This window comes from Neomonachus schauinslandi, chromosome 1, assembly GCF_002201575.2.
Source record: "Neomonachus schauinslandi chromosome 1, ASM220157v2, whole genome shotgun sequence".
Classification (NCBI taxonomy): Eukaryota; Metazoa; Chordata; class Mammalia; order Carnivora; family Phocidae; genus Neomonachus; species Neomonachus schauinslandi.
This window is the reverse complement of record NC_058403.1, coordinates 11,295,170-11,318,494: the sequence shown is the minus strand read 5'-3', so window position 1 is coordinate 11,318,494 and position 23,325 is coordinate 11,295,170. Positions and strand designations below refer to the sequence as shown.

General features: G+C 39.6%; 2 protein-coding genes across 4 annotated transcripts in view; one reads left to right on the top strand and one right to left on the bottom strand.

Annotated features, from left to right (window-relative positions):
- The window catches only part of GART (phosphoribosylglycinamide formyltransferase, phosphoribosylglycinamide synthetase, phosphoribosylaminoimidazole synthetase), a 29,002-nt gene extending 14,034 nt beyond the window's left edge, over positions 1 to 14,968 (bottom strand). The window contains exons 1-11 of one of the 3 annotated variants that reach the window (XM_021678078.1): positions 14,834 to 14,968; positions 12,242 to 12,427; positions 9,599 to 9,694; positions 8,977 to 9,151; positions 7,802 to 7,913; positions 6,790 to 6,858; positions 6,141 to 6,266; positions 4,526 to 4,613; positions 4,215 to 4,300; positions 3,866 to 4,034; positions 920 to 1,151 (exon numbers count right to left, since the gene is read on the bottom strand). In XM_021678078.1, coding sequence (XP_021533753.1) covers positions 920 to 1,151; positions 3,866 to 4,034; positions 4,215 to 4,300; positions 4,526 to 4,613; positions 6,141 to 6,266; positions 6,790 to 6,858; positions 7,802 to 7,913; positions 8,977 to 9,151; positions 9,599 to 9,694; positions 12,242 to 12,386 — 1,298 coding nt within the window. In that variant the 5' untranslated portion in view covers positions 12,387 to 12,427; positions 14,834 to 14,968. Of the gene's footprint in view, positions 1 to 919; positions 1,152 to 3,865; positions 4,035 to 4,214; positions 4,301 to 4,525; positions 4,614 to 6,140; positions 6,267 to 6,789; positions 6,859 to 7,801; positions 7,914 to 8,976; positions 9,152 to 9,598; positions 9,695 to 12,241; positions 12,428 to 14,828 lie in introns of all 3 variants that reach the window. The other 2 variants (XM_021678079.2, XM_021678077.1) reach the window with 2 other exon arrangements.
- Positions 14,969 to 15,821: 853 nt separating this feature from the next.
- SON (SON DNA and RNA binding protein) overlaps positions 15,822 to 23,325 on the top strand; it is a 32,576-nt gene continuing 25,072 nt past the window's right edge. The window contains 4 exon segments of the mRNA XM_021678076.2: positions 15,822 to 16,010; positions 19,084 to 19,250; positions 21,180 to 23,321; positions 23,324 to 23,325. The exon segment at positions 23,324 to 23,325 is cut by the window's right edge and continues 3,685 nt beyond it. Coding sequence (XP_021533751.2) covers positions 15,934 to 16,010; positions 19,084 to 19,250; positions 21,180 to 23,321; positions 23,324 to 23,325 — 2,388 coding nt within the window. The 5' untranslated portion in view covers positions 15,822 to 15,933.

Genomic DNA, 23,325 nt, shown 5'->3' with positions numbered 1-23,325 from the left:
ATTTGTCTATCAATTAATGGGATTAAGTTTAATTAAGTTGCTAAAAATTTCTCATTTTGCCCTAAAACATATTTATTTCTCATAGACAAACTCAATGAATAATAGTAACTGTGATATATACTTAAGAAATCAAAACACTCACATTTGCAATTAATAGTTTATTGACTTTACAAAGGGATTGTTGTACATGCTAACAAATTAATAAGGGGTCAAAAAATACATTTCAGTAATAAATATAAACGAAGTAACAAAATGAGACTGCCAAGATTTCCAATATAGTCAAATTAAGTTGCAAAGGTAGATGGCCAATATTTTCATCTTGAATTCTCTGACAAAACCAGGAACGGAGATAAAAATACAACAGTAATATTTAAATATATGATAACTCAAGGAATAAAAATCCTTTTCCCATCTTTATTGATGAGTAATTGACAAATGACTGTATATATTTAAAATATATGTGAAAAAGTCCTTACTAAATCACTGTGATTTTACTCAATTTTTCAAACACAAAAAGCTACCATGAAGCTTTTCCCATTTCATTTGAATTTTTTTTTTTAAAGATTTTGTTAGAAAGAGAAAGAGAGAATGAGTGGTGGGGAGCGGCAGAGGGAGAGAGAGAAAGAGAGAGAAGCAGACTCCCTGCTGAGCAGGAAACCTGATGTGGGGCTTGACTCCAAGACCTGGAGATTATGACCTGAGCCTAAGGCTGAGGCTTAACCAACTGAGCCACCAAGGTGCCCCCATTTGAATATCGTTCTAACTAGTTTTGACCCAAACTACATGCTAATCAAAAGCAGATCAGTCCCACTGAGAGAAAAGATTATAGAATGGCTTAATATAAGGTTAATAGAATTTTCTATATAGCCATTTACATCAGTTCGGAAGCTGTGCTAGAACCACCTGGTAAGAAATTTACCTGGGCTGCTGGAGAAAAGCTACGGCACGATAGCCAATGTCCTTCCTGTAAATGGCTCCCTCAAATTTTATAGCAGCTAGTCCTTTCTTGGCTTCTTCAAGGGCCAAGATGAGATTTTCCTGAATTGCTGTTACCGTAAGGACTCTACCCCCATTAGTCACCACTTTGCCATCTTTCAGGGCAGTGCCTGCGTGGAACACCTCCAGTCCTAAAGCTTGAGCTTCAGGAAACCCTGTAAGAAAGCACATTTACATAATAACAACAGTCTGCACTTCTGAAGTGGTTTATAATTTCCGTAAGTTTTTTTTTTTAAAGTTTATTTTTTTTTTTTAAGATTTTATTTATTTGAGAGGGAGAGAGAGAGCGAGTGAGCGAGCACAAGTGGGCGAGGAGCAGAGGCAGAGGCTGAAGGAGAAGCAGACTCCCTCCTGAGCAGGGAGCCCAATGTGGGGCTCGATCCCAGGACCCTGAGATCATGACCTGAGCCTAAGGCAGACGCTTAACTGACTGACCGCCCAGGCGCCCCAAGTTTTTTTTAGTAAGATTTTTATTTCATTTAAATGAATCTTCACGAGAATCCTATCAGGAAGGAATAAAGCAACAAGATAGCAAATAGACCGTCTCTCTTTAGAACAGTCTGTTCTGCTCTAGGGTGGTAATTGTATTATCATTAACCTGTGTTATAATCTCATGTAAGAACTACTGTTTCAATGGGGGAGAAAAAAAAAAACCACCTAAGTCCAAAAAGTTTAAGACTTAAATGTAGAGTTGACTCTTAAACAATGCCGGGGTTAGGGGTGCCAACCCCCCTTCACAGTCCAAAATCCATGTATAACTTTTGACTCCTCAAAAACTTAATTACTAAGAGCCTACTGTTGAATAGAAGCCTTACCATAACATAAACAGTCAATTAATGTGTATTCTGTATGTTATGTATTATATACTATATTCTCACAATAAACTAGAGAAAAAAAATGTTATTAACAAAGTCACAAGAAAGAAAAAATACATTTACAGTACTGTACTCTATAAAAATCCACATATAAACCCACGCAGTTCAAACCCATATTGTCCAAGGGTCACCTGTACGTTATTCTCTCCTGACAGGATGTTAATAACTAAAACTTAAAAGGGGAGAAAGGAAAAAAAATCCCTAAACATCAATGAATAAAACCTATACATGATCACATCTTTTACTTATGAGTAAAGGAATTTTTTTCTTTATCATAGCCATACAAATTGCTTTCGCTTTCTTGCTTTCTTCTTTAAATAACCAATAGGATGAATGTAACGCAAAACATATTCTTAATCTTTTCCCCAATATAACAATTATAAAATCTTAAAACAATTTGATTTAAATTTGATTTTAGGCCCAATCTAAAATACCTAGCTTAATTTTGTTTTGAATTATTCTTAAGCTCTCATATGTAATTTTACACTTAAGATATAATTAAACCATATTTTCTATATTCTCAAGTGACCAACATGGGCAGTTTATACAAAGATAATCTTTTTTTTTTTTTTTAAGATTTTATTTATTTATTGACAGAGAGAGACACAGCGAGAGAGGGAACACAAGCAGGGGGAGTGGGAGAGGGAGAAGCAGGCTTCCCGCCGAGCAGGGAGCCCGATGCGGGGCTCGATCCCAGGACCCTGGGATCATGACCTGAGCCGAAGGCAGACGCTTAACGACTGAGCCACCCAGGCGCCCCCAAAGATAATCTCTTAATTAAAAAAAACACAAAACCCCACTCATATATTGTCTGTCTTTTTTGGTCACCACTTCTCTTTTAGCATCACAGTTAGTAATTTGTTAACAAAGGTCTTCCCTATATGTTTTTCTAACACAGGCGCATTAGTCATAGGTACCCAACTACCTACTGGTATTGGGAATATCTAATATTGCTGTCTCAGAAATGATTATTACACTTGTCACCTCAATCTTAGGGAAATTTCACCACTGTAAGTGATCTTGATTCTACCCCTTCTCTTTGTTCATTTTAAAAGGCAATCAGGAGTGCCTGGGTAGCTTAGTCGGTTGAGCATCCCACTCTTGATTTCAGCTAAGGTCACAGTATCAGGGTCCGTGAAATCAAGCCCTGCATCCGGCTCCATGCTCAGTGTGGAGTTTACTTGAGAGTCTCTCCCTTTCTCTCCTCCTCCCCCTCCGCCCCCTCCCTGCTCGCCTTGCACGCTCTCTCAAAAAAAATAAAATCTTAAAAAAATAAAAATAAAAGACAATCAGTTCCTAACTGCAAAGGTGCCACGACTGGGCTTCACAGGGCAAAGGACTTATTGTCTGGGCAAGGCAGGAACTAGGGTGTTTGAACCAAACACACTGTTAGGGTCCTGAGGGAGACCAAACTATAGCCTGCTGGGGATCTTGGAGGTCTGGCTTTGGGCTTATGGCACTAGAACTTATTTGGCATTTTAAGACATTGTTTTATTTAATATCATTTAACAAGAAATGCCTCACTTCCTATAAAGAGAAACAGAAGAGAAGACTATAGTTAACTGTTTTAATTCTGTCATCCAAGTGACTATGGGGTACGCTGCACACAGGAGGTGGGGGTGGGGTGTCTAGTTGTGATCATGCCTCTGAAATTTATCTGATGTAGTTTCTACTAATGGTACTTTGACTCTCATGAGTTCCCTTTATTTTCATGGCTCTTGGAGGATGGAAGACAAAGGTACACTGAGTGATACTCTGAAAACTTGGCTAGGCCCATACAGGTCTTCCTTGTGCAGGAAGGGAAATGGATGACAGTCCAAAATGTCATTTTGGACATTTGCACACTCTCATCCAACATGGTTAAAAAACCCCTGAAAGGTTTCTGATGGCCTTATGCCCCCTAAAAGGAGCAAAGCATAGCATGGGAGGAAGGCCTATTGTAACGCTGGTCACTTGTCACACTGTAATTCCCCCTTTTGTTCTCAGATCCTCACCTGTTACCTCCACACCCTTGGTGTAGTCTCCTGGATAGCCTTTACTTGCCATCACGACAGTTATGGCAGTGAGGTGTTCATGCCAAACAGGCAGAGATGTGCAGAGCAGGCCGTCCAAGGTAGACTGGATCACTTCATAAAGATCACTTTTAAGAAGTGGGAGGATCACCTGAAAAAACATAATCAACATGGCAACTGAGAGAAATTTTAGTTCTCCCTAGACAACGTATTCACTGAGACACCAGCAGAACTTGCATATATTCCTTAAAGGTAATTATTTCGAGGCTGATAAATCCCAAGATTAAAAAACACACATCTACAAAGTATATTATCTTTAACTATTACCCACTTGGCACTCTGGATCACCGAAACGGCAATTAAACTCCAGAACTTTTGGGCCATCCTTGGTCAGCATTATACCAGCATAGAGAACACCTTCATTGAAAAGGAAACAAAAACAAAACCAAACTATAATGAAAACACTGTATTGTGAATAAAATTAGACTATAAGTTACTAATACTCGAGGTTCTGCACTAACTATGGCAAAAGTTACAAGAGTCATCACTTAAAAGGCAGTGAAAAAAGAGAAAGTGGGGAAGTTTTGTCAAGGTGTAAAGTCACTCTAAGAATAATGTCCACAATGACATCGATGTGCTCACCTGTGTATGGCATACCCTCCTGCTGCATGCCATCCACTGTCCTCTGAAGAATGGTATTTTTTATTTTCAGGAACAAATCCTTAGAAACCTGGGGAACATACAGAAACATTTAAATGTAACTGGGTATTAAAAAAAAAAAAAGTCATGGGGTGCCTGGGTGGCTTAGTCAGTGAAGTGTCTGCCTTCGGCTCAGGTCATGATCCCAGGGTCCTGGGATCGAGCCCCGCATCGGGCTCCCTGCTCCGCGGGAAGCCTGCTTCTCCCTCTCCCACTCCCCCTGCTTATGTTCCTTCTCTCGTTGTCTCTGTCAAATAAATAAATAAAATCCTTAAAAAAAAAAATCTTGTAGCAGTACTATATGGGACAATGAAAGGAGATAGTGAGAACGATTATTTTTTACTACCTCAGCTAGGCTGAGCACTTTAAATTCATAAGCTTTTAAAACCCTCACATTGACTCTATCAAGTAAGTAGTCTTATTCTTATAAAATAGGAAAGACGACCTCTGAGGGAAAAAAATTATCATAAGCAGAAGTTAGATTATATATTTACTGATCAGTGTCCACTGCCATTTCAGGACTAAATGTTAAATCACCTTTTACTACTAAACCTATAGATTCTCAAACATGTACACACTTAAAACTCACTAAAAATAGTTTCCTAAAACATAATAATAAAAATGAAAAAAGTTCCTCTACCAATTTGAGGCCCTTTTATATCCTTCTGGTATATCTATGCCTATTTCATAAGCTGATAAAGAATCCGAGAGTTTATAAATTTAATTGTAAAAATTAGACTTAGAGATAATTTAAAAAATATGTATTTTATTTTTCAAAGATTTTATTTTTAAGTAATCTCTACACCCAAAGTGGGGCTTGAACTCAAAACCCCAAGACCAAGAGTCACATGCCCCACCGACTAAGCCAGCCAGGTGCCCCTAGAGATGGTTCTTAAACTAAAATCACTTTTACCAAATAGTAGTTTTAATACTTATAGCTTAAAGTAAATCCAGTTTTTAATCTCTTAATTAAGAAAAATGTGTATAAGGCACTATATTATCAGCATAAACAACCACTGACTATCATAAATGAAAAGAATGGGTGAGTTTCTGAAGTACTAGTTCTACTTATAAGACACTCAATGCAGATTTCTTATAAAAACTATCCAGAAATTGTTTGGAAACATACTTTATGTACCTGCCATGAAGTACAGAGACCATAAAAACAAATTATAGTCTGACTTGGTTCTCAATTCATCTCTGTCTCATATATACAGACACACACACACTTATTATATAAGCACTTATGTGTTGGACCTTGGATATCCAAAGATGAACAAAAAATAATTTTATACTGTAATTGGCTCTCATGGGTTAAATACAGCGTGTAGAGAGCAGGACCTAGAGGGATCTGTTCAATCCATACTTAATTCTTCCGACTTTAGAAAAGGTTTGTTTTAGAGTGAGACTACAAGAGATACTTTTCATTTAACAGGAAATCCAAATTGCTGATTAGTAATAGCATGTACAGAAAACAGACAGGAAAGTATGGTCCAAGAGCTCTTTGAGAAGACTTAAACAATGACTACTGAACTTCAGCTGGGCCTGCGGGAAGTACCTGAGGTGCTGGACAATAGGCTCCCATTCCCCCTGTGTTGGGGCCATGATCTCCCTCCAGCAATCGCTTATGGTCTTGTGCTGGGGGCATGGGTGCCACGGTCCTTCCATCAGTGAAGCACAGACACTGTAGAGAAAAGAAAATAGTCCACTTATCTTAAATGACAAAAAAGTAAAAAAAAAAAAAAAAAAAAAAATTTAATGAGAGGAACCATATGTACCTTAACTCTTCTCAGGAAAAAAAAATTTTTTTAAAGTGAGTTGAAACATAAATAAGCCTAAGCTATCTACATCAAGAATCAGAACATTCTAACTTCTGAAGGATCTGTAATTCTTGAGCCAATTAGGAAAAAAAGTCAGGCTACTCTCTAAGTGAAGTATTTCAACCTTACCCCCCCCTTAAATAATATGGGATAAAAATCCAAGTCCTCTACTGATACACAGGGCATGATTAAAAGATGATAAATTCCTTTTTTCACTTGCATCCAAAATACTAAACATATACAAATTCCTTTGTAAGTGCTGGGTTTATGCTTTCACATGAAGCAACCAGAATAAATCAAGTCTTTCTGGGGCTCACTCCATTATCACTGGAGTATATAATACAGCTTCCCCTACTCTATAAAAGCCAAAAAGGTGGATATACATACAGACACCTCTTCTCCTTCAAGAAGTTCTTCAATGACAATTGTTTCTCCAGCTGCTCCATAAGCTCTATCCTTGTTGTACATTCAAAAAAAAAAAAAAAGCTTTTAATATTTACTCAACGGGCTGTTGTCATTTTTCACCATTTGTATTATGAACCAATTCACTAGTATTGTAATTTCCTCTTCCTTTTCTGAGAGCCTCAAAGGAACATATGAATGTTTCCTTTTTTTTTTCCTTAGAGTTTATTTATTTGTGGCGCCTGGCTGGCTCAGTTGGAAGAACATGTGACTCTTGATCTTGGGGTCAGGAGTTCGAGCCCCACATCGGGTGTAGAGATTACTTAAATAAACTTTAATTTTTTAGTTTATTTATTTATTTAGTAATCTCTAGCCAGGTGCCCCTTATGAATGCTTCCTACTTTGACAAGTGGCAATAATGCAGAGCCAACACTGGTACAGATGAAATGAACATATCATTAACACTTTTCTGGGGATCTGGCTTTCCAGTTTCCAATCATGTAATAGAAAAAGATATTTTCACCCTTACCACTTAATTCTTATGTCTGATTATAATTATGATATGCTTGTCTGCTACCTTTATACTAGAGAATGCCTTTGAAAATAGATTTCTATAAGGGTGAAAAACAACCAAGATGGATGGTAAAAGAAAAGTATATTAATTCATTGCTTCACTTCTCTTAGACCTGGGACACTAAGGACAAATACTTTTGTCTCCATGGACGGTTGAGAATTTTAATTTCTGTAGTCTGAGGATTTTCTACCTTTCCGTAGCAGACAACAAAGCATACTAGAACTTACTTCCAAAGAATAGCATGGTGGTTTAGCCATCAGTGTAGATCTGCAAAAACGCTTTTATAGAGATGGATTTTAATACATAGTATTATAAAAAAACTTACCTGTGTGTTTGCTAGACAGGTTCTCCTTATCTTGAGCAACATTTCATAAACTTAAGGAATATCCAACACAGTGTGACTTTTCCAAAGGAACAACCTACCTGCATGATCTCCTGTACAGCCCTGCAGGCCTCTTCTGTGCTCTTGGCAACAATCACCCCTTTTCCAGCCGCAAGACCACTGGCCTTCACAACCAAAGCAGGGAAGTCTGCACTGTGAAGACAGAGTAATCTTCAACATCCAATAAATCCTTAAATTCAAAAGCTTAAAGTGCTCTGAGATGTAATGATGTGCTATAGCAACCACCAAAAAGCAGAAAAAAAATTACTTATACCAACACCATTTTGATATACTTCCCACCGGGATTTTTTTTCTATGTATTCCTTTATAGTTATGATCATATGGTACATACAATTTTGCTTTTCTCACTTACCATGAGATCATACAGGCAACATCTTTGGGAAAAAAAAGCAGTAAGTATGGAAGCATCCTTAAGAACAAAGCAGTGGATTATACTCATTCCAGTAGAAGATGTGACTGTATAAGACCATCATAAGCATGGATACACAAGTCATTTTTGGAAGTACACAGAAGAAACTGTCCCTGGTAATTTCTTCTTTGGGTGGGACTGGAGATCTAGAAGGAGACTTACCCAAAGTAAGTAACAAAATTGTTACTTACCCAAGGAAATAATAACATTCATTGTCTAAGAAACCCTGTAGGATGAAGAATGAATAAATAAAGAATGAAACTGACTCAACTAAAAGGAAAACATACCAGGTAAAAGGGAGAAAAGTTAACAAAAAAGGGTAAAGGCATGTGTCTACCATCATTCATTAATTGCTTCATATTTTTGATATAACAGAGAACAAGAATGTTTGGTCTTAAGATTTAGATCTACGTGGCAATGGCAGAAGGCCAAGTGATGATTCTTCAACCCAGTTAATTATTTATGAAAGAATCAGTATCCTTTATGTTGTAAGATGCCACTGTGTTTGTTTGACCATAAGAGGAGTGCAAGACTGCTAAACCACATATATCTTTTCCCCTAGAAACACTTCAGTATTAAAAATATTCTTCTTTCTGCAAGGCCACAAGATTGTACAACTATACATGCACAGAGTCCCATTTTATTTTGATGTTGGAAAAAGGCAACCTACACAGCATGAGTTTTCCCCCCATGATTATCTTACTATAAACCTGTGACACAAAAGTGACCTGTATATTTAAATATTCTAACAAAACAACTGCCCCTCACAGGCAGTCTTCTAGCTACCTCATTATAAAGCTGCAGGCTTCTTCAGGTTTGGTGAAAGCTCTCCACCGTGCAGTTGGGATTCCATGTCGGTCCATAAACTCTTTGGCAAATCTCTTGCTGGACTCTAACTGAGCTGCTTCTGCAGTGGGACCAAAGCATCGGACTCCCGCAGATGTCAGGTTCCCAACAATTCCTATTGACGGAAATGAGCAGCTTTAGGTGAACCAAGGTGTCTTTTGACTCTGAAGAATCAGGATTAGACTAAATCTACACTGACATAAGGCAGATGAGTAGTGGCAGAGAATAAGTTTTTCATGTTGTGTACTGGATATAAACAAAAACGTTACTAACATGTGATTCAAATCCAGCAAAAGTTATTTGTTAGAGTCAAAGACACCAAAACAGAGCAGAATATAAAAATTTAAAATATTTTCCACAGTTGCAAATGTGCTCTTTCATTCATCACATTATTGTGTCAGGGAAAAAACGTAGAATCCATAAATTTCAAGAAGGTGAAAGCTCTTTTTCCAATGTGGTATGATAGTAGAAATCCTCATCTGCAAAATGAATTGGCTTAAAGGATCTCTAAGCTCCTGTTGGCATTTCATATACTGTAACAATAAATAGAAACGAACTTTACCAGCAGCCAGAGGTGCCTCTGGTCCAACAACTATGAATTCAATTTTCTCATCTTTGCAGAACTGAGCAAGGGCAGTGTGGTCATTGATTGAGATGGCTGTGAATAGAAAAAACATCCCACCTCACTTGATACAAACATTCTTTAAATTAACAGTCATGCTGAAAAATAAGTACTATACTTTGAAATGCTTATTAACTATTGTTTTCTTTTATGGGTACAGATGACAGTTTTACCATGGGAAATTCAGAGCATACTACATTAGACTAACCAACAAAGCTCAGTCCTTGATTACTACTGCTAGTTAAATGAAAATACCAAGAAGTTTCCCAAAGAGGTATTAAAGTATCTTGACTATGGTATTCATGTCACACTGATTGTAAACAAAAAATGTCCCACAGAATATACTAAGAAACTGCCTTTTAGGGGCACCTGGGTGGCTCAGTCGTCAAGCGTCTGCCTTCGGCTCAGGTCATGATCCCAGGGTCCTGGGATCGAGCCCCACATCGGGCTCCTTGCTCAGCGGGAAGCCTGCTTCTCCCTCTCCCACTCCCCCTGCTTGTGTTCCCTCTCTCGCTGTGTCTCTCTCTGTCAAAAAATAAATAAAATCTTTAAAAAAAAAAAAAAGAAACTGCCTTTTAATGTCATTTACTCAAGATTTATTGAGAACCACTATGTGCTAGATACTGAGTTAAGATGTTAAGATAGAGTCCCTATGCCTAGGATGCTTATATGGGAATGTTTGGTAATAAATATGCAAGCACAAACAAAAAACAACAACAAAACAAACAAAAACCAACCAAGTGTGAACAAATTAGGCAAATCTCATGATATCAGGTGAACTGAGAGGCTATTTCTGGTTGAGCTGGAAGGGTCTTTGTGCAGAGATGGGTAAGCTAAGAACTGAATGACAATTTTATTTATTTTTAAAGATTTATTTCAGAGAGAGAGCGCACGCGCTCGGAGCACGGGGGGTGGGGGGGTGGGAGTGGGGGGGCATGGAGGGCAGAGGGAGAGGGGAACTCAACTCTCCACAGAGCCCAAAGCACGGCTAGATCTCATGACCCTGAGATCATGACCTGGGCGGAAACCAAGAGTTCGATGCTCAACCTACTTAGTCACCCAGGCGTCCCCTGAATGAAGTAACCTAGCTTACTTCAATCTATAAGCCAGGAAAATTTTCTCAATGGAATTCTAAATAACTAGAAGCAGGATCAACCATATACTGATGTGTTGGTTCTACAGGCACCCTCCTGCTTCACTGTATCTGGACCACCATTCTTAAGTTGTCCAAAGTCTTAAACTACTCTGTGACATTTGTGATGTGTTGGGGATAAGTGCAGAAGGAGTAGAGTTCTCAATCTATAGGAGCTGCCTGAGTAGGCTAAGGATGGAGTACCATGCACTCTGGGTTAGTACCTGCAAATACAACTGGGCTGAGCAGAGCCAACAACCTCTGTACAACAGAGAGTGGCAAGAGAAAGAGGACACACCTAACCTGTTGCTGCAAGTGGTAGCAGTCTCATGGCAATCCTGGGAGATTTTCATGGGCTGGCCTGTATAACATCAACTACATCTAGATAGAATGTATCAATTCTTCAATAAACACATATAATACCTCACCCACAGAGCTAAGATCCCAGGGAAGCAGATACTTTATTATTTATCTTCTTCTTTATTATTTTGGTCCTATATATGCAATTATTTTCTTCCAATTTGTGGCTTGTTGGGTCTATGTTTTCTCCATAAAGTGCCATATAGGGTACCAGGCATGATGCACACAATGCAAAAACAAGACAGAAGTGTTCCTTGCCCTCATGTAGCTTACATTCTAGAGCTTGTTCTAGCAAGGAAATGAAGATAGGAGATACACAATAGAAAAGATACACAAATAATAAAAGTAAATACATATAACTGTTCGTGATTGGAAACAAATGAAATGGGGTGGGCATGCTTTACGTAGAAACTTTAGGAAAGACCTCTTTGAGGAGATAACACATAAACTAAGACCTGAATGATGAGGAGCCAGTCATGCTAGGGGTGGAAACAAACAAATACCAAATTCAAGGCAGCTCTGTTTGGGAAACTGGCAGGACTGCATGGACAGAACATAGTGAAAAGAAAACAAAGGATATAGAATATTAGGCTGGAAAGTCAGGCAGAAGCCAGATTGCAAAGGGCTTTGAAAGGAATGTTAAGGAGTTTGAGTTTTATTCTAAGTACTACAGGAAGCCACTAAAGAATTTAATGTAGCGTAAGAACTGATCATTTTTTCACTTTTGCCAGTGAAAGAGATAAAGGTTGAGGTCTATTATGGACTCAGAATTGCCAAAACTTACATTTACTAGCACTGCTCAACTTTTCATTTCCAAAAATACACATCAAATTGCTTTAACCTCAGGCACTTGGGACTTTTTCAATGGGTGTATTTTGTAAGGTTTAAAGTAATTTAAGATAAATGCCACACTCTGAACAAGATACCTAAAATTTACAACATAAGGCAAGTATTCAAATTACCACATAAATTTTAAGGTTAAGAAAAACATTCAGATCTGAATAGCTATTGACCTTATAAAGAACAGATATAGTTGACAGTTTATCATTTACAATTATTAACAATTACTCTCCACTTTAAAAGAGGATTACCAGCATTTGAAATCTTTTCCAAGCAGGCAGTGCCTGCATTTCCTGGGGCAACCAACACATGTTTGACATGATTAGACTGTGCAAGTTTCCAGGCCAGTGTGTGTTCCCTTCCTCCACTGCCAATTACAAGTACTTGGGCTGCCATTGCTCTGTCTGCAAAGCAGGAATTCAAAAGGAAAATAAAAGCTGCAGAAAGAAAGCCACAGTTGTTATTTCAGAATGCACATACTTTAGAAATCACAATTTCTAAATATTTAAATATAAATATTCCAAAGATTCATTTGTGAAAAATTAGGACTCATAATTTGAGACAACTATACTTCATAAGGATTAGGGAGGTATGCATGTATGTAATCTCTACACCTAATGTGGGTCCTGAACTCACGACCCTGAGATCAAGAGTCGCATCTCTACCAACTAAGCCAGCCAGGGGCCCCAAGGGAGGTATTTTAAAAATGAGGCAGACCTGCCTAGAGCTAGGTTAAGGAATGAGAAGGTGACTTAACCTGATTTTGGGGGGGGGGGGGAATCTCCTATGAATAATCATCCTTCTTTAGGCTTCACTTTTCCACTTTTAAAAGATTTATAATCATCAAGCCTCAGTTAAACATGAATCCTAATATTGCAAATTTAGACCCAAAATTTAAAGTACCTGCTTTTAAGCCTTGTGATACTATAAATAATAGACTTTAACATTATAAGTTGAAAGAAATATTTAAGACTGGGACCTGTAAAGGACCAGATAGTAAATATTTTCACCTTTGAGAGTCATACAATCTCTATAAGTAACAAGTCAACTCTGCTGCTGTGTCATAAAAGCAGCAATAGACAATATAGAAATGGATTAACATGGCAATGTCCAGTAAAACCTTACATAAGTAGGCAGTGGGCGGTAGGTCATAGTTTGCCTATGTTCTGCTCCAAGCGATAAGAAGCTACCAGAAGCTTATATAAAATAAGCATGAGTGTGTTTCAATAAAACTTTATGGACACTGTAATTTGAATATCTTATAATTTTCACACGTCATAAAAATATCATTCTTCCTTTTTTCCAACCATTTAACAATGCAAAAATTGTTATTTGGTGAAATGTACAAAAACAGGTGGCGGGGGGGCCATAGTTTGCTGACTCCTGATTTAAGAAGTCAGTGTAATATGTTAGGAGTTGGTAGAGAAGGCAAAATCAAACTTGAACATGTCTCACTTTGGCTCTGGCATTTGATTCTTAGCAGAATGGATGCAACACTTAACTCAAGTGAGCAGTGTGACCTTGGCTAAGCTCTTACAATCTCTAATTCAATTTCTTTACATCTTAAAAGATGGAAATAGAACTTGCCTTAAGAGGCTACCTAAGGGTTAACTGAAATGACATTTTTTGGAAATGACATTTATAAACAGCTAATATAATTTCTGACACTCAGCAGTAGTAAATATTTTCATATTTTGTTACTTTTACATAAATTCATACATTAGGGACAGGAAGAAGTACTAACAGGAATGAAAAGCCAAAGGAATACTTTGTCACACTAATTTACTAATCTCTAGAAGGCATTTCATCATGTAGAAGGCAAACTGAAATCAGTAACTTCTTGTGTGATGCTAGGATTATACTTAAATCTAAGCTGATAATACAAAAAACAATTTTTGAGCATTTACTTTGTGCCAGATGCTATTCTACTTTTCACGAATTATTTCACTTAATCTTAAGAATTTTGTGAGGCAGATACTATAACCACCTCATTTTACAGAGAAGAAACTGAGGTCCAATCAGGTTAAATAACTTGCTGTAGGTCACATATCTAAGAGGAAGTAAAGCCTGGATTCCAATGTGTGCAACTGTGCTTCAGATACTCTTTTAACAAATGAGATTATGATCACTGAAAACTTGAAGAAAAAAAAAATTGCTAACCTATTGTCTCAGAGAGGCAAAGCTATTTTAACGGAAAAGACTTGCCACGTGTATTGAAATACCTGAAATAAGCAGTTTTTTTCTGAAATCTAGGGAAAAAATACACTTAATCTGAATAGGAGAGGCACTGAAGGGAAACTGTCCTAGTTTCTACCGTGGATCACAGAAATAGCCTTAGCCCTCAGCCTGAAGGAATCCACACCAGGAGTGGTTAGGAGGCCTGGCCTCCAAAGTGCTTTGGTTTGGATTGGGACTGTCCCTTACTAGCTGGGATACCCTGAGGAACTTAACCTTCGTGGGCCTCAGTCATCTAAATGGGTAACTAAAAACCAGAATAAGAGCCAGGTAAAGCCACTGCAAAGGACTTGGTGAATAATATACAGCAGAAACCAATTACAAAGTGGACTAAGTAGGCTACAGACTGGGTGCCTAAAGAGAAAATATGCAATTCAGGGTTAGGACCTAAAAAAGGCATAGAGCTACAAAAAGGCCCGACATTTTATAAGGCAGGGAAAGTGGAAGATCCAATGTAAACCTCAGTTAAAAGAGGTGAAAAGCACATGGCCAACTCCCACCCACGGCATTTAAAAACAAGACGAGAATTCCTATAGCCAAACCAGTTTCTACAGTTTCATCCAATTCCTGATATTAAATCCCCAAATCAAAGCATAAATGTACTTTACTTAAAACCGGAGAAGGCTTCTGCACCTGCACAGGGCGATTCTGCCGCTCGCACTTGGCACGCTCGTCGGCGCGCTCGCAGCCCGCGCGCCCGTCGCGCGCCGGAAGTCGGCCCAGCGCAATCCGGCGAGCGCCTCTCCCCGGCCGCCCCGCCCCGCCCCGCGGCCGGCTGCGCCACCCCATTGGTCAGCGCGCGGCCCGTGGTGTCCGCAGCGAGGTAATCAAGTGTGATTGCCTTTGGCTCTTGTGCGCGGCCTTCGCTTACTCCACAGTAAAGCTACTAGGACCTTGCGCGTTTATCACTGTAGTATTAGGAGCCACGTAACGTCTCTATTCCTCCTCAGGAGCCTTTAGAGCTCTGTGAAAGGGGAGGGCCAAAATGCTAAACCCACGATTAGCTAATTGTTGGTAACGAGTCAGAGCTGACCAGCTACTGCGGAAAGTCTCCGACCCGCTTAGTATCCCGACGAGACTAGAATGCGCAGACTTTGAACCGCACGCTGCCTAGGACCTCTGGCCTAGTGCTTAAAAAAAGGGTGGGGGGGAAGCGATTATGGGGTGCCATGGGGAAAAGATGGGGGTAAAAACGTGTTCTTATTCGCATCACTGTGGAGGCGGGCACTGATTAATGCTTTTCCGGATGCATCTCCCTGCCAAAACGCAACTTGGCGCCACCCAGAAACGGCGGAGGCCCCGTATCAAACCACGTAGCCCTTCTTACTTCCTTTTGTCATGCTATGTAATCTTCAGCATTTAGTAAGCCTCTTAAGGCTTCCCAAACACTGTTGGGAGACTGACAAGCTGACACAGTCGTCTGAGAAGAGACTTCTCCTGTAATGGCGCCTGCGTCAGTCACTAACATGGCGGACATAGTCGTGCGCGGCGCAAACGTCAGCACCTCTACCCCAGCCGCTCAGAAACAGCGGAGGAGAACTGGGCCGTGCTCACTGATTGGCCCAGCGACGGAGCGTGCCGGTCTGGACGCTCCCACAGAAGCCAATCAGGACGCCGAAAGACGGAATTGGCCGCTGCGCCTCCTCCCGAGGCATGCTGGGAGCCTGGAGGACTAGCGAGGAGGAGTTGAGAGAACGGAGCGGACGCCATGGCGACCAACATCGAGCAGATTTTTAGGTCTTTCGTGGTCAGTAAATTCCGGGAAATTCAACAGGAGCTTTCCAGGTAAACGCTTCCCAGACTCTTCTGCTCCCAAGGGACCGATAGGGCCCCGTGTAGCTTTCCACAGCACCTTTCTACAGAGACGCCGTCGTTCCTCGCCTCAGGCCCCGCTACAGCCCCGCCTGGGCCTGGGATCCATTTTCCGGGCCCTCCCCCCCTCCCCCCATCCGCTCCCTCCCTTTCCAGCGAGGAACTTCGCCTTTTCCGAGGTAACCCCAGACTCTCTCTTCTAGAACCGAGTTAAGATGCTTACTCTTTTTTCCCGTTTGGTCATCTTTTCCTTTTTAGCTACTTGTAGGCCTGGTTGTGCACCAGAGACGGGCCTAGTTCCTTCCTCAGCTCCTCCTCCGCCGCCGCCGCGTTTCCCCTCCCCCCTCTCCGCCTCCGCGGATTTCGCCGGCCGGTGCCTATGACCGGAAAGGGTCTCTAACGGCCGTTTCTTGAGTAATCTTAAATCCGCTTTATTATTGCACGCTCCGGACCATTTGGGGGGTCGGGATCCTTTAATTAGATTATTTGGGCCCTGGTGTCCTGTGGCTTCTACCAGGCAGCGTTCTAATGGATTAGAAATTGAAGTTAAAGCTGCTAACAAATTAATGTTAAGGTACTTTGACGAGATGTTTGAGGTGCGGATGGAAGGGAACTTCGAATTACTAGTAATCTTTCAATTTGGCAAGTAGATAGTAGGCTTTGTGTTTAGGTTTTTTTTTTTTTTTTTTTTTTTTTTGCTACTCCCGCCCCAATTGACATGTATGACCAATACGCTACTTTTGCCGTTGCTCTGACTTTACGTAGTTTACCCTTGGTTCCACAAAATTTGAACAGGAAGAGATTTCCAAAGAGCTGTTTACCGAGAAAGGAAAATGGTGTTGGTCTCGTTGTTTCGTGGTTGTCTTTGAGTATTTTTGCTTTATGTAACGTAAATATTTTTTCCGGGTTCAAATGTTTTTGCTAGTTATATTTTAAAAGTTGAGAGTAAGAGCAATACGTGAATTCGAAAACGCAATTGTAAATTAAGCGCTGAAATTAACATAGCGTTATTGGGGCAATGGTATATAGTATCGCCAAAATTACTACTTTTGCAGGATATATTGTTTAAGTAGGAAATATATCCGCTCACTCATTTCAAGGCTGTTTAAATTTTGTTGTATGTTAGTGATTTTAGATGATGAGAAAAGTCCAGAGGTAAAGGAATATGATTTTTCTGCAACCTTTGATAGTTTCAAGCGATGATTGTGTTTATTGTAATGTCTTTTGTATCTTTAAAAATCAGTTTCTGTATTTGAAAAACAAGTGTTTTATTGTAAAAATTTTAGAAAAAATAAACGAGAAAGGTGAAAAGCCACCACATAATGTTCTTTATGTTTTTTCATTTTTTTCCTTGTGTGTACAGATGCACATACATATTTTGTGAAGTGTGATCTTGTTTTGTGTTTTTTCACCTGATCATGAACAAGCTTACCTTTTTCACATTCTTGGTTGTCTTTTAGGACTTTTTTTAATGCCTTCATAGACTTCTGTTGTAGGAATGTATTGTTGGATATTTAGGTGGTTTGAAATTTTCATCCCTTTTCAGTAACTGAGATAAATATTTGATAGCTGTAAGATGATTATTTTAACAGATTTTAAAGTTGTGCTTCTCTGAGTTTTAAAATGCCCTAATAATGTGATCATGTATGTGTAAGTGCTTAGGAAGAGTGTAAAAGAGCTCCAGAAACAAAAGTCTAAAAAGAATATTAGATAAACTTATTAGAAGAATATTTAGTCAACTAATATGTAATACATTATTGGTCTAAAAACAAAATTTTGGCTTGTCATTTCAGTGAGCTATACATATTTCCCCATCTGTTTTTACATATATCAGTTTAGGTAAGGAGGCTGATGTTTAAGTAGTTAAGATACCTATTACATATATGTGGTGGTTAAGAGTAGGAGCTCTGGTTTTGAATACCAGCTTCACCTAATAATAGTTACGTGAACTTGAGTTAGGTTTTTTCTGTGTGTCATTTTCCTCATTTGTAAAATCAGAATGATACTGCTAATCACAGAGTTGTGTTAGGATTAACTGAGTTAAGAAATGTAAACCCAATGATTCTAATTAGTAGTAAATGTTAATATTACGTGACTCGTGTTAGAAAATCAAGTGTTCCCAAATAACAACTACTGAAATTTTTTTTTGATTTTTGACCATTGAGACTTTTATCAGGTAGTGGATCATAATTGATCTGTTTTGTTAGCTAATTTTAATTAAATTGAATGTGTTGAAATTATTTTTCAAAACAATTTTACTTACACAAAAATAGTAAAAATTACTAGGTAAATGACATGCCTCTCACGTCAAGATTTCTGGTCCTGTTAATTGAAAACGCATTAAACCATCTATGTTAATTTACTGTTATTTTAAATGTCATTTGTTTTCCATGAGTTTTTTTGAAAAGAAAATATCAGGATTCTTGATCAGTGTTACCCACTGATTGTATAAATGTATTTTTCTTTTTAAACTTTATGGTATTTCAGTAACTTTGATCAGTCTAAACCTGATCAGAGGCTACAGTTTACCCTTTTTACTCAATGTGTCAGTGGTAACCGTTCCTTGATACTGTTGATGTTGATTGTGATCCATGCACAGGTGTGGTTTTATTGTGGTTGTAGTTTCTATCATAATGTTAGAATGGTATATTATACCATGTATGTTAGGTAGTATATCTTTCTTTGGATTTGTGATTGTGATCTTTATAGTTTTTCTCCCCTGAGATAAATATGCAAGTAACCCACATCTAAATCACTTTAAATTTCTGGGAATATTTTACTATTTTTTAAAAAAGCTTAGAAAGCTGTTTTAAAGACTTTTTTTCTTAACTTTCATAGTTCTGAAAATTAAGTGATTGTGTAAAAGTGAAAATGTACCAACTTTAAGTAGATAGGGTGAAGGAAGCACTGTTGAGGAGTATCATCTGAAAGAAATACAAAATGTTGAAATGTATGAACAATGTAAGATTATTCTAATCAGTTGAGTTATAAATATTATATGGTGTGGTAAAAGTATTAATGAATTTTGATAACTTTTCTTGTCAAGTGGAAGAAGTGAAGGCCAGCTCAATGGTGAAACAAATACACCTAATGAAGGAAACCAGGCAGGTGATGCAGCTGCCTCTGCCAGGAGCCTCCCAAATGAAGAAATAGTTCAGAAGATAGAGGAAGTACTTTCTGGGGTCTTAGATACAGAACTACGATATAAGCCAGGTAAGCTGGAGATAATCAGCGGTCTCAAAAACTTTAAGATTTTTAAATAGTTAACAGTATTATTTTTTTACTACAGGGTATTTAAAAATCTTGCTAGTTCTGAAACTCAGTAAGTTTATTTATTGAAGACTTTGTTTAAAGTCTTTTCTGAAAATACAGTTGTACCTGAAACAAGAGCATTGATACTTGATTGCTTTGTTGGTGGATTATAACTTCATTTTATTAAGTTTTGTAGTGACTCTCTACCAGGATTTTGAATGTGGGTTTTCATGGAACAATTGTGTAAATGTCTGTTTTGGAAGATACAGGAGCCTGGACCAAATTTGTAATGATTTTTTTTTTAACATTTTATTTATTTGAGAGAGAGAGAGAGAGAAACAGCATGAGAGGGGAGAGGGTCAGAGAGAGAAGCAGGCTCCCTGTTGAGCTGGGAGCCCTATGTGGGACTCGGTCCCAGGACTCCAGGACCATGACCTGAGCCGAAGGCAGTCGCTTAACCAACTGAGCCACCCAGGCGCCCCACCAAATTTGTAATGATTTTAAAACCCTGGGAGGTTTTATTTTAAAGCCCAAGCTCAGAGATTGCCTTGTTTTTGCATCTATTCCTCTTAAAAGTGCAGGGAATGGAGAGAAATCATTGCTTTGATATTTAGTATTTGGGGAATTAATTAAATAATTGAAGCTTAGAAATGAAAGATTTATGATCAACCACAAAAATAACTATGTTCAGTTTTGGAAATGTGGTGGTATGGCTTTTTATTTTTTATTTGTATTATTTTTAATCTAGGATATGGTAAAAAAAACAACAACAACATAGATTTCAGCTATATTTAGATGAATGTAGCAGCTTTTTCTTGAATTGTAACTTAGCTAACTAGCATTAGGTGCATAATAAATAGAGGTAGAAAATAGTTTTGCTTTGGAGTGGATCTTGTCATGTATTAATTCATTTTTCCCATAATCTTAGTGGCCTGGATATCTGATCAGCTTTTCTGGGATCACTAAAATTGATCTATTTTGATAATGGCATTACAGTAAATTAGTTGTAAAGTCGAAAAGCTATTTTTTCTTTCAGATATGCAGTGTTCTTAAGTTAAATGTAAAGGGGTATAAGAATTTTTTTCCTGAAGTGACATATTTTTTAAGTGGAAACATTAAGATTATTTTAGTAATTTTAGAAGAGTGTTGAAGGAAAAGGTTTTTTTATTACAATGTAACATGGGTGTGATGAGATAAAATTCAAGTTTCGTGTTGCTGCTTTACATTAGTTGTTCGGCCCTTTGTGTACTATATAAAAGCAATCACTAGCGTTTGCTAAGGGCTTACTATGTGCCAGGCATTGCTCAGTGTACTTTGTGTGTTTTTAACTCACTTTGTCCTCTAACTCTGGGAGACACAGTGTCAGTAATTTTGCCAAGTCCATTCACCTAGTGAGTGGTAATTGATTCAGGATCCAGAAGCAGACCCGTCTGTTCCAGAGCCAGTGTTGTTTCCTGTATAAATAGGGTTTATTAAATAGTCATAAAATGATTTAATATATATATTTTTATAGGAATTTTAACAATTGGTAATGGGAAATTTTCCTCTGTAAGTGTAGTTTGAAAGTAGTTTGCTGTAATTTGAGAGCTGGAGAAAATAGTTGTAAATAAGTTTAGTAAACTAAACACATTTTAATGTGACTTTCAAGTTTCCGTGATAAACTGAGAACTTGTTTTTAACCCAGACTTTAGTTGTAGAAAGAAATATTGGAAAAGTTTCAATCTTTAGATAATTGGCTTGTAGAACATAGTTTATTTGTTAACTTTATTTAACTTAACAAGAAGCATTACACTATGGTGTCTTAACATGAAATGTAATTTTGTTTATGTGATTTATTATCTAAGTTTACTTTGGGGAATGCTTGACAAAATTAATTTTCTTTAATTTCAGACCTGAAGGAGGCCTCCCGAAAAAGTAGATGTGTGTCTGTACAAACAGATCCTACTGATGAAATTCCCACCAAAAAGTCAAAGAAGCATAAAAAGCACAAAAATAAAAAGAAGAAAAAGAAGAAAGAAAAGGAAAAAAAGTATAAAAGACAGCCAGAAGAATCTGAATCAAAGGCGAAATCACATCATGATGGGAACATAGATTTAGAATCGGATTCCTTTTTGAAGTTTGATTCTGAACCTTCAACGATGGCACTGGAGCATCCTGTAAGAGCGTTTGGCCTTTCTGAGACCAGTGAATCTCCTGAGGTTATGTTAGAACCTCCTGTGGTATCAATGGAGATATCAGAGCCACACACTTTAGAAACTCTGAAGCCAGCTACAAAAACTGCAGAACTGTCCATTGCATCAACATCAGTAATTTCAGTGCAGTCAGAGCAGTCTGTGGCAGTCATGCTGGAACCATCCATGACAAAGATTCTGGATTCCTTTACAACGGCACCAGGGCCTACTACATCAGTAGTGCTAAAGTCACCTGAGCCAGTTGTAACAATGTCAACGGAGTATCAGATGAAGCCTATGCTGAAATCTTTGGAGACCACACCTCCAGAGCAATCAAAGATCATGTTAGAACCTCCAGTAGCAAAAGGGCTAGAGCCATCAGAAACCCTTGTGGTATCATCCGAGATACCTACTGAGGTACACCTTGAGCCAAGCACATCAACAACAATGGATTTTCCAGAGTCATCTGCAACTGAAGGGCTCAGATTGCCAGAGCAGCCTGTAGAAGTACCATCGGAGATTGCAGATTCATCCATGACAAGACCACAGGAGTTGCTGGAGCTGCCCAAGACCACAGCGTTGGAGCTGCCGGAGTCGTCGGTGGCCTCAGTGATGGAGTTGCCGGGGCCACCTGCGACCTCCAAGCCGGAGTTGCAGGGGCCCCCTGTGACTCCAGTGCTGGAGTTACCTGGGCCCTCTGCTACCCCATTGCCAGAGTTGCCAGGCCCCCTTTCTACCCCAGTGCCTGAGTTGCTAGGGCCCCCTGCATCGGCAGTGCCTGAGCTGCCGGGGCCCTCTGCGACATCAGTGCCACAGTTGTCGCAGGAATTGCCAGGGCTTCCAGCACCATCCGTGGGGTTGGAGCCACCACAGGAGGTACCAGAGCCACCTGTGATGGCACAGGAGTTGCCAGGGCTGCCTGCGGTGACAGCAGCAGTAGAGTTGCCAGGGCAGCCTGCGGTAACAGTAGCAATGGAGTTGACCGAACAACCTGTGACGACGTCAGAGTTGGAGCAGCCTATGGGGATGACAACGGTGGAACATCCTGGGCAGCCTGAGGTGACAACGGCAACCGGGTTGCTGGGGCAGCCTGAGGCAGCGATGGTGCTGGAGTTGCCAGGACAGCCAGTGGCAACGACAGCGCTGGAGTTGCCGGGGCAGCCTTCGGTGACTGGGGTGCCAGAGTTGCCAGGGCTGCCTTCGGCAACTAGGGCACTGGAGTTGTCAGGGCAGCCTGTGGCAACTGGGGCACTGGAGTTGCCTGGGCAGCTCATGGCAACTGGGGCACTGGAGTTCTCGGGGCAGTCTGGGGCAGCTGGAGCACTGGAGCTTTTGGGGCAGCCTCTGGCAACAGGGGTGCTGGAGTTGCCAGGGCAGCCTGGGGCACCAGAGTTGCCTGGGCAGCCTGTGGCAACTGTGGCGCTGGAGATCTCTGTTCAGTCTGTGGTGACAACGGAGCTGTCAACGATGACCGTGTCGCAGTCCCTGGAGGTGCCCTCGACGACAGCGCTGGAATCCTATAATACGGTAGCACAGGAGCTGCCTACTACATTAGTGGGGGAGACTTCTGTAACAGTAGGAGTGGATCCCTTGATGGCCCAGGAATCCCATATGTTAGCTTCTAACACCATGGAGACCCATATGTTAGCGTCCAACACCATGGACTCCCAAATGCTAGCGTCCAACACCATGGATTCCCAGATGCTAGCGTCCAACACCATGGATTCCCAGATGTTAGCCTCTAGCACCATGGACTCCCAGATGTTAGCAACTAGCTCCATGGACTCCCAGATGTTAGCAACCAGCTCCATGGACTCCCAGATGTTAGCAACCAGCTCCATGGACTCTCAGATGTTAGCAACCAG